Below are 10,996 nucleotides of genomic sequence, written 5' to 3'. Positions count from 1 at the left end.
TGGGACAAGGAACACGACAGACCGTGACACAGTGAGGAGGTAATCATCACGGCGCTCGGGGGATCCCGCGGGGAAGCTGCGGCCAACGCTCTCCCGAGCCTGCTCCTTACCATTGGGATTAGCTTGTGGAAGAAAAGCATCACGCAGTATGAAGCGACATGGGAACGTTAGACACAGTTAATACTGGTTACAACACCCGGCCAAGAAGGAGAATCTCCACTGCTAGCTTGTCTGCTGGCCTCTCCCTCCCTCCTCCCTGTCCCCTCCCCATGCCCCTGTGCTTCCCTCTTCCCCAGGAGAACGATCATAAATAAATTTCAGAGCTGTCGTCAAGAAGCTTTGTACAAAACAACCCAACCCCCTCCCCTCCGCCCCAAGCCCAGCCCAGCTCTTCCTCTGGGAAGTATCCAGACTCTGACTAGGACATGAAAAAGTAGAAGTTGTTTACAAATCATCGCGGTGCGAGAGCGACGGATCCGAGCGCGGTCCCAACCAGCGGAAGCCAGTCTGAAGCCAGCTGCTGCTCTCTTGGGTGAGGTTCATAACTGGTGAGCAGCAGGGATGTCTCAAAGCAGTTCACCCTGTGCCCCCCAGTACAAATGACAGTCAGCCACCGTGGCAGAAAGTGGTAAAAAGCCCCTCAAATCTTTCCTTTCCTGTGGCTGAACTCCCGGGCTTGCTCCTTCTTTGTTCCTTTCTTCATCCTGCTTCAGAAACGACTGAGGAGGAGAGGAGAAGTCTCCAAGTGCTTGCAGGACGTGCAGTCACACACAGAGGTGCTGCAGCTCAGCGAGCAGTCTGCTTTAGTTGCTTCCAGGCAAAAGAAGCCAGAACAAGCTGTCTTCCACTTGGTTTCCAGAGGGGAGAAAAAGTCAATGTCTGTGGCCTCTGGCACTTTAAAGAAGTATCTGGGCAACATACGGAGAGTGAGTGCTTGCTACAGCTGCCAGTAAGGGGAGGTCGCTGGATTCGATCCTGGAAGGAAGCAGAAGAGTCACATTTAACCCAACCCAAATCCTAGCTGGGCTGAACATGTGCCTGAGGAGCCACATTGCCTGCTGGAGCCCAAGGCTGTGCCTAGGCCCTGAGTGCACAGAGCTGTGAGGGGCAGGGTGGTCCTCAGGCATCAGAGAAACAGAATGCTTTGGTTTGGGACCCTTTAAAGGTCATCTCGTCCACCCCCTTGCAGTCAGCAGGGACCTCTGCGACTGCAGCAGGGACCTCTGCAGCACAGGAGGTTCCACCTCAACACAAGGGGAACTTCTTTAGTGGAAGGGTCACAGAGCACTGGAACAGGCTGTCCAGGGAGGCTGTGGAGTCTCCTTCTCTGGAGTCTTTCAAGGCCTGTCTGGATGTGTTCCTCTGATCTGTGTTAGTATTGTCCTGCTCTGGCAGGGGGGTTGGACTCGATGATCCCTTTGGGTCCCTTCCAACCTCTGACATCCTGTGATCCTATAAACTGGAGCAGGCTGCTCAGAGCCCCAAACAACCTCACCTGGATGGGGCATCTCCTACCCCTCTGGGCAACCTGGGCCAGGGTTTCACCACCCTCAGTGGAAAAAATGTCTTCCTTCTCTCCAGTCTAAGTCTCCTTATTTTAGATTACACTATCACCCTTTGTCCTGTCACAACAGGCCTTGCTCAAAAGTCCATCCCCAGCTTTCTGATTGCCTCCTGAAAGGCCACCAGAAGGCCTGCCTGGAGGCTTCTCTTTTCCAGGCTGAACAACCCCAGCCCTCTCAGCCTGGCTTCACAGCAGAGGGCTTCCAGCCCTGGGCTCTGTGAGTAACACAGCAGCTGAGTGTGCTGCTCCCTTCGCTTCCAGCTGGGCCACAGGCTGCAGCCTCCAGATTGTTTCCAGCACCCCCTCCAGCCACGCCTGCTCCTGCTGAGGAGCAACAGCTCTGCCCTGTCAGCACTGCCTCAGCTCCTACCTGCCTGGCTGGGGTTTTTCCTCACACAGCCAGAAAACTGGTGGGAAGGCAGATGGAGGGAGGGAAACCAGCAGATTCCTTCCCACCTTCCCTCCAAGCTAAGGGAGCAGTGCTTGGGGCACAAAGCAGGAGCACAGGACTATGCTGAGCTGTACAAAACTGTGCAAGCTTTTGGATATATATAAATGGGTATAAGTTGGAGCCCAGGAGGTTCCACCTCAACATGAGGAGAAACTTCTCTGCTGCAAGAGTGCTGTAGCCCTGGAGCAGGCTGCCCAGAGAGGTGGTGGAGTCTCCTCCAGAGACTTTCAAGAGCCACCTGGACGCAGTCCTGCATGACCTGCCCTAGGTGATGCTGTTTTGGCATGGGGGGTGACCTCAATGATCTCCAGAGGACCCTTCCAATCCCTACCATTCTTTGATTCCATGCAGCTAGCAGGGAAGCCCTGGCACCAAGCTGCAGCTGCTGCCCCCCATCTCCAGCTCCACACATGCTCTGTGTGCCTTCCTGCTCACCCAGTAGCCCTCTGCAGTAGAAGATAGGCAGAGCCTTTCTATAAACACCCCCGAAATAGCTTCCCTGGCTGTTCCCCACACCCACAGGGAGGCATCCTGTGCCTCAGGTGACACAGAGGGTGTTTGCTGACGTCTAGGGAAAGTCAGCCTGCAGGAATCAGGTGCCACATGTTGCTCAGTGATGACTTGCCAACTAAGGAGGGAGTCAGATAAACTCTGGAGTTCTGAGCCCACCTTCCTGCTCAAAGAGAAGAAAGAAAGGCTCAGAGAATAGTAGAGGTTGGAAGAGACCTCTGGAGGTCACCCAGTCCAACCTCTCTGTCAAGTCAGGTTCACACAGGAAACCATCCCAGGGGGTTTTGAATGACTCCAGAGACTGAGACTCAACACCTCTCTGGGCAGCCTGATCCAGGGCTTCATCACCCTCAAATTAAAGAAATTCCTCCTCATGTTTAGATAGAACTTCTTATGTTCAAGTTTGTGCCCATTGGCCTATGTCCTGTCACTGGGCATCCTGTTGACACCCACTCTCTAAGTATTGGCTTGTTTTGGTGCTGATCAGTCTCCTCTTTTCCAGACTGAACAGCCCCAATTCTCTCAGCCCATCTGCATAAGAGAGATGTTCCAGTCCTGTCAGCATCTTTGTAGCTCCCCAGGCAATGGCCAGGGAGAAGCCTGTGCAGCTCTGGGTGGCTTCTGCCACGCTGTGGTTCCAGTCCCAATTAGGAATCATTTTGCTGGGCTTAGAACAAGCCCAGGTGGAGGGTGTGGCACTAGGGGAACCAGAGCAGCACTACTGGGAGGAAGGATATGGCCATACCCCAGCACCACGCCCAGCTCCTTGACATGGACTCGCATCTGGCCCTTGAGATACTCGGACAGCATCTTGCTTTTGAAGTAGAGCTCCTGCAGCCGGTCCTCCAGGTGCATCACACACTGCAGAGCAAGAGGGAACTGTGTCAGGGAGGAGACAGCCAAACCCCACCCAGCCACACAGCACAGGCCCCACAACCCCAAACCTCTACTGCCTGCTCCCTGGCCACAGTGAGTGAATAACCAGCCAGAGACCTGGGGCAACACTCCTACTTTGGAGGAGAAGCCTTTGATTGCTCTCTACAACTCCCTGAAAGGAGGCTGGAGCCAGGTGGGAGTTGGTCTCTTCTCCCAAGAAACACATTGTAAAAGAGGAAACAGCCTCCAGTTGCAGCAAGGAAGGTTTAGGTTGGACAACAGAGAAAAAAATCTTCCCTGAAAGGGTTCTCAAAGACTGGAACAGGTTCCCCAAGGAGTCGGTTGAATTTTACACACCTCCAGGGATGAGAAGCAGCAGAGATGTGGTGCTAAGGGACAAGGTTTAGCACCAGAGTTGATTCGGCTAGAGAAAGGCTGGATTTGAGGATCTTGGAGGTCTTTTCCAACTAAAACAATCCTGTGATTAAATCAGAACTAAGGAGGCTGCTGTCTTGGTCCCAGAGCAGCATTTAAATGGAGAGCTCCAAGGGGGGATGTGCTGGCTATGGAAATTACAGCTGTGGATAAATAACCAAGGCAGAACCTCACCCCCCCTGTAACCTTCCAAGTGAAAGGTTGCTCTTAACTACATCACCCTGGCACCCATACTCACAAAGTTTGGAGATAAGTTATGCTTGTAAAGCTGAAGAGTGGAATGAAGCAGGTTGGAGACGAGACTGGAGACCAGCACTTCTTTCCCCAGTTTGTTGTCAATCATCCTTCTCTGGCTGCTGGCCACTTGCACTGTCCACTTGTCTGTGTCTGCGATAATGCAGACGGCTTCTGCGATGGGCTCATCCAGCACAGGGTGCTAGCAACAGAAACAGGCAGGGGAGAACCTTCAGAATGACAAGTGACAGTGGTCTGGTTCACAGAATGTCACTGTCCTGGAGAGCAGGGGCAGTGCCCAGCCACTGCTTCATCTAAAACATAACTACCCAGCCCTGGGCTCCCAGTTCAAGAGGGACAGGCATACAACAGAGAGTGTCCACCAGAGCCTAGGAGGGGGAGGAAGGGACTGAACATCTGTCTGCGAGCAGAGGCTGAGAGCCCTGGGGCTGTTTAGCCTGGAGAAGGACAGCCTGAGAGGGGATCTCCTTAATGCTTGTAACTAGTGGGTGGATGTCAAGAAGGGGCCAGGCTCTTTTCACAGGTGGCCTGTGACAGGACAAGGGACAACCTTGCAACCTGCGGATGCAAACCGCAACACAGGAAGAGCAACCCCAGAGGGGATCTGATCAAGATCTTAGCAAGAACTAAAGAGTGAGAAGCAAAGGATGGGGCCAGACTCTTGTCAGTGGTGTCCAGGGACAGGACAAGGGGCAACGAATAGAAACTGGAACCCAAAAAGTTCCACCTCAACATGAGGAGAAACTTCTTTGGTGTGAGGGTGCTGGAGCCCTGCAGCAGGCTTCAGAGAGTCTCCTTCTCCAGAGACTTTCAGGATCCATCTGGATGCATTCCTGTGTGATTTGCCCAAGGTGATCCTGCTCTGGCAGGATCCCTTCCAACCCCTCCTCTTCTATGACTTTGTGATTCTGTCTGTGCTGACGTTGCACTCCAGCTGTAAAACTCAGCTTCTCTGGGAGCAAGGCACAGCCCTAGAAGGACAATCACCAGGGGCCATTTTCTTCCAGTTCTGAAAGTGACAATTCTGGATGACAGTTCCACCTTTTGATATTTGATACAGCGTTCTGACATAGCTAAAGCATCTTTTAAAGCCCTAAACCCCAAAGCAGCCAAAATCCTGTTCCACAGGGCTGTTAGCCAGGTGGGTTTCATTCCCAGCCCTCACTGGTTTCCTTTTACAGAAGGACCAGCAGAGGGAGTCAGCAGCCAAGCCTGCACCCAGCTCCTCCTTCCCTTCCAAGAAGCATTTCACCTCTCTAAAAGCCATCGAGGCTTTAAAAAGGACACATTCAGGACCCCACTGTCCTTCCCCAAGACATTTTTTGGTGCCTGGACTGTTTGGAAGCATATTCTTCCCCCCAGAATCCCCCCAGGGACTCCAATAGGGGCTTGGATGCAGGGATTATTTTCCTTGAAGGTAAGCACAGAGAATCTGGCTCAGGCCTTCCACATCCTCCCAACCTTCGAATTTGGCAACTGAAGTTTAATTCTGCACCACAATTTCAGCTAAATCTGTTTCACAGCAGCAGCCACCTTGCGCTGCTGCCTCTCTTGCATGGAGTTCACCTACACTTCACATGTGGCTTAACAATGAAGCCTAAAACACAACAGGTTGAATCAGTGCAAGGATGGAAGTCCCCTGCAAGGAAAGGAAACAGTCATGGGGAAAACGGTGGCAGGAAGAGGGCTGTGCCCTCTGCCAGTTTGGTCCAGGTGGTGGAGTCCCTTTCTCTGGAGGTGTTCAAGAACCATGTGGCCATGGCACTTGAGGGCATGGTGGTGTTAGGTCAAGGGCTGGATTTGGCAGTTGTAGAGGCCTTCTCCAGATGAAACAAGTCTATGATCTGGGCAAGATGTGCTGCTGCTGCTGCTGCTGGTTACCTTGAGAGCTGCAGAAGGAGGGGACGTTTTGGGGTTCCCAGGAGCAGACTGCCTGCTCATCCCTCTGTGTGTAGGTCTTCCCCCATTCCTTTGGGAATAAACCAGACGGGAGCAGAATGAGGCTCTCTGGTGCCAGCCTGCTTCCCACTCCTGTCCTGGTGGCTATAAGCAGGGGAGGGAATCCCAAGCTTCCCAGCCGTGCCCCAGCTGATGTGTGGGAAAGCTGCTGGGGAGGAGAGACGATTTCCAGCAGACACTAGAAGTGGAAGTGCCCTTAAGGACAATCATCTCTGCATTGGTTTCTCCTCCTCTGCCAAAGCCAGCACTGTCAGACACTTCGACTGCAGCAGTCATGTCCCCCAGATGATGAGCACTCCTGATGGCTTCACCACAGAGCACAGGTTCTGCCCTACAAGCAAAAGCATGTTGGCTGGACATGCACATGAAGAGGGAGGAGCAAAGGCAGCTTCTGCACAATCCCTGCTGCAAGACTCCCTGCCCAGGCAGGGATGCAGAGTGACCTCAGGGTTCGGTCTTGTTTAACATCACCCCAGCTGAGGGCACACAACCATCAGCAGGCTGCTGTGGCTGCAGGAGATGATGCTTCCTCCATGGATTGGCACAGATATGGGCCTGCCCAAGGGCATGAGCCTCTCAGATGCTTCAGCAGGAGCCTGAGCCTTTGAGCTGCAGCTCTGCAGTGAAATCCCCACGATTTTCAGCTACACTAACTGAGAGAGGAGAGCAAAATTGGTGACCTGGGACTAGAGGAACCCAAAGAGAGCTGTGACAGTAAATATTTCCACTTCCAGCAGGTTTGTAAGTTCCACAACATTTGTCATTCCCTACTGTGACAAATACATTTACCAAATATAGCTTCATTACCTGCACAGCATGAGACAGATCTGACACCAAGCAGTGCCTCAGCTTCTCGTCGCTTCCTATGCCTTGCAAAACGAAGTCGGGGACATAAGATGAACAGTAGCCACCTAGCAAGGACCTCCCAAAATTGGCAATACTGGGCTGGACAGAGTTCACTTCGACTAGTTTTGACCTGCAAGAAAGGGATATCGAAGAGATGGACAGGAGTGAACCCCAAGTTCAGCTTACAGAGAGGCTGCATTCTCACAGCTGAAAGAAGGCTGGAGTGAGGCAGCTGAGGGCCTCCTCTATGAACTAACTAATGACAGAACAAGAGGAAATGGCCTCAGGCTGTACCATGGGAGGTTTAGGCTGGATATTAGGAACAATTTCTTTCCTGCAAGAGTGGTCAAGGGTTGGAACAGGCTGCCCAAGGAGCTGGTGGAGTCACCACCCCCTGGAGGGGTTCCAAAAACAAGTAGATGTGGCACTTTGCGATATGGCCTCGTGGTCATGAAGGTGTTGGGTAGAAGGTTGGACCTGATGCTCTTAGGGGTCATTCCCAAGCTTAATGATTCTACTCTTTGATTCTAAACCTCTTTCCAAGTGCTTTTCAAACCAGGTTTAAAGCCAGCTTTTGCAGTCAGCCCACTGTGGAGGATGAGGACAAGAGCCAGGAGTGCATCACACAGTTGATGTTTGTTTCCAGACTGCTGCTCTCTGTATTCTCTTGCGTAAGCTCAAGAGACACTTTTCCAAGCACAGACACCAGGTTAGGTTACCTTCCTCCACACAGGTGGCAGGAGAAGAGGCTCTTTTTACTCTGTTGTGTTACTGCTGAATAAAGGTCAGATATTTAAATAAATATTTGATATTAGAAAGAAATTCTTTCCAGTGAGGGTGGTGAGATACTGGAACAGGCTGCCCACAGAGGTTTGGATGTCCCCTCCTTGGAAGTGTCCATGGCCAGGTCAGATGAGGCCTTGAGCAACCTGGGCTAATGGGAGGTGTCCTTGCCCATGGCAAGGGGGTTGGGACTGGACGATCTTCAAGGCTCCTTCCAAGCCATAGAATCACAGAATCAAGCAGGCTGGAAGAGAGCTCCAAGCTCATCCAGCCCAACCTAGCACCCAGCCCTAGCCAGTCAACCAGACCATGGCACTAAGTGCCCCAGCCAGGCTTGGCTTCAACACCTCCAAGGATGGCAACTCCACCACCTCCCTGGGCAGCCCATTCCAATGCAAATCACTCTCTCTGACAACAGCTTCCTCCTAACATGCAGCCTAGGCCTCCCCTGGCACAACTTGGGACTGTGTCCCCTTGTTCTGTTGCTGGGTGCCTGGCAGAAGAGCCCAACCCCACCTGGCTACAGCCTCCCTTCAGGTAGTTGTAGAGAGCAATGAGCTCTGCCCTGAGCCTCCTCTTCTGCAGGCTGCACACCCCCAGCTCCCTCAGCCTCTCCTCACAGGGCTATGCTCCAGGCCCCTCAACAGCTTTGTCGCCCTCCTGTGGACACCTTCCAGCACCTCAACATCTCTCTTGACTTGGTGAGCCCAGAACTGGACGCAGCACTCAAGGTGTGGCCTGAGCAGTGCTGAGCCCAGGGGCAGAAGAACCTCCCTTGTCCTGCTGCCCACACTGCTCCTGAGCCAGGCTGGGATGGCATTGGCTCTCTTGGCCACCTGGGACACCCAACCCATTCCATGACCAACACTTACCCAGGAAAAGGAATCTCGTATTCTTCTGCCCAATCTTCTTGCTCTCCTCCATAATAGTTACCACTTGGCCTAGTTAGATCATGACCTGTGTCCTCGCTCTCGCTGTCACCCAGGGCACTGTCTGAGCTCTCATTTCTTGGAATGTCCCAGTCAATGCCCGGGGCCACCTTTTTCTCTAGGTTTTCTTTGTCCCCATGGGGGACGCGAATAGAGATTTTCTCTCTTTGGTCCTGCTCACTGAAGCAGTTTTTGTAGGTCTCCTGTCGAACAGAGTCCATAAATCTACAGAAGTGGCTGGGTGCTTTGCCAGCCTTTGCACACAGCTTGGTGGAAAACTCTAGACCAGCGTTGTGAGCAAGGAGGCCTGAGGCCGCTTGCCCTGGAATATCATCAACAGTCCGGGTTTCCACTGAGCTCTCGTCGGTGAAGTACTCATCAAACAGACTCATGCTCTCCGTGCTGTAGGGGTTTGGGTTCCAGCTCTGGCGCTCGCTAGCAGCTTGAGGAAAGGGTTCAGCTGTCCCACAGTCTCTGTTTTGGTCCTCGACAGTTTGTTTAGCTTCACAGTTGTGAGCAGCAGACGCTCCTTCCTCCGGCGCTGGCGGGCTGTGGTGCCTCGCGATCTGCTCCGCCACTGCCTGGCTGCGCAGCTCGATGTCTGAGTCGGGCGACATGGAGTCCCCGATGAGGAAAGTCACCTTTGTCTGAGCTTCTGCAGCACTGCAAGGGAAGGCATCACAGAAGAGCTTGTCTGGTGGCTTCTTCTCCACAGCAATCCCAGGTGACCTTGCTTCGCTGCCCGCCTGGCCGCCAGCCTCCAGCGCCTCCTCGCTCCTCCACACTCTGCCAACTGGCTCCAAGCCTGGTTCCACCGCCACACGTTTGTCTGGTGAAGCTGCTCCTGCGCACACCATGCTCTCTAGAGTGGTGTCCAGGCAGGGTCTGGGTTGCTTCACCTCATCATCTTCCTGGCAGTCATCAGGAACAATAGTCCTGTTCTCATCTGAAGAAGATTCCAGCTCCACCTTCGGAGTGTTCTGTGTGTCCTCCCTGTCTCTCTGCGCAGCACCTTCTATGTTCTGTGCGAGGGAAATGGGACACTTGCAGTATTTGCAGCTGCAGTTTGAAGTCCTCATCTCTTCAGACTCGGTGGGCAGCAGGTTGCCCCTGTTCTTGTGCATGGTGACAAGCACATACTCGGATTCCTCCACCTCTCCTTTCTCCAGCGTGGTGGTTATAACGGTTCCAGGCATGACGATGGCCTCATCTTCCCCATTCTCTAAGAGATGTGTCTCCTGGAGTTCAGAGCATCTGATGAAGTAAGTGAGGAAGTAAAGCAACCTCTGTACCAGGTCGTGCCTCTTGCCGACCACGACTGTCTTTGCCAGCCTGACAGGTGAGCCGATGGCCCCGTACAGGTCACCTGGAGGAGGAAACAGAAGAGTTATTCTGCAGCTTTACAGGAAATTATTCTTCCTGGGGCCACTTTTCCAAGGCAGAAAACTCCTCAGGCAGAAGAGTGAGGACAGCTATGCTAGGATTTTGTTTTCCACACAGAGAATCCCAAAGATGCTGTTGGTATCGTGTGGAAGGTCAGGGGGATCTTGTCATACCCTGGTCAGGGAGATATCTGATCTCATGTCTTAGGGAGTGTTCACACCACCTATCTGCAGTGCCTAGCCCTGGAGGCTCCTCTCCTGGGTTCCTTATATAGCCATGGGAGAGAGGAGGCATCTGCTCAGAATGACCCTGGAGAGTCTGGAAACTGGGCTGAACTTTTACCTACCAAGAGAAAGCTGCAAGGAGAAACAAACCTTGCCAAGAACAAGGGCACAAAGTGACAGTTGTGGCTGTGTATATGAAGCCAACCTTCTTCTCTTCCCTCCCTTGGAGCTCCAGCATGGGTTGGACAAGTTGTTCTAACTCTCCTCCAGGTTCACCTGGGGAAGTGTGTTCACCTGTGCAGGTGATGTTCTGGAGGGACTGGGGCACTGTGTGAGTGCAGGGATGGGGGGCAAGGGATACAAGAAGCCTCAAAGGCTAACCTTGAGTCCATGAGCTCTGAAATCAAAGCTGCTTGGCCAACAAACTGGGCAGGCCATGCCTGCCTACACCAGAACAGGTTGACCTTACCGAACTTTGCCTTCCCTAACCAGATTCTAAGAGAGTTTGTGCAGAGCAAGACAGTCTGAAAGTTGAGAGCTCATCTACTCTTTACTCAGCAATTAGAATTACAGAATGGTTTGGGTTGGAAGGGACCTTAAGAGGTCATCTAAGTCCAACCCTCCTGCAGCCAGCAAGGACACCTTCAGCTAGATCAGGTTGCTCAGAGCCTTGTCCAGCCTGATCTGAAATGAAGACTGTGTGACCAGCTACTCACTTCACTGGGCTTTGAGATCTTACCCAGGGGGTTGCTATTCATAGAATCACAGAAGGTTTTGGGTA

The 10,996-nt window shown here is 52.8% G+C and overlaps 1 protein-coding gene across 4 annotated transcripts in view; it reads right to left on the bottom strand.

Moving 5' to 3' along the window:
- Nucleotides 1–367: 367 nt before the first annotated feature.
- The window catches only part of FNIP1 (folliculin interacting protein 1), a 90,231-nt gene continuing 79,602 nt past the window's right edge, over nucleotides 368–10,996 (bottom strand). For all 4 annotated transcript variants that reach the window (XM_064161541.1, XM_064161544.1, XM_064161543.1 and 1 more), the window contains 5 exons: nucleotides 8,552–9,974; nucleotides 6,858–7,026; nucleotides 4,075–4,272; nucleotides 3,271–3,386; nucleotides 368–975 (listed from right to left, as the gene is read on the bottom strand). In XM_064161541.1, coding sequence (XP_064017611.1) covers nucleotides 897–975; nucleotides 3,271–3,386; nucleotides 4,075–4,272; nucleotides 6,858–7,026; nucleotides 8,552–9,974 — 1,985 coding nt within the window. In that variant the 3' untranslated portion in view covers nucleotides 368–896. The remainder of the gene's footprint in view (nucleotides 976–3,270; nucleotides 3,387–4,074; nucleotides 4,273–6,857; nucleotides 7,027–8,551; nucleotides 9,975–10,996) is intronic.

Source organism: Pogoniulus pusillus, chromosome 22, assembly GCF_015220805.1.
Source record: "Pogoniulus pusillus isolate bPogPus1 chromosome 22, bPogPus1.pri, whole genome shotgun sequence".
NCBI classification, from domain to species: domain Eukaryota; kingdom Metazoa; phylum Chordata; class Aves; order Piciformes; family Lybiidae; genus Pogoniulus; species Pogoniulus pusillus.
Note: the sequence above shows the minus strand (reverse complement) of the source record. Positions and strands in the feature narration are given on the sequence as shown.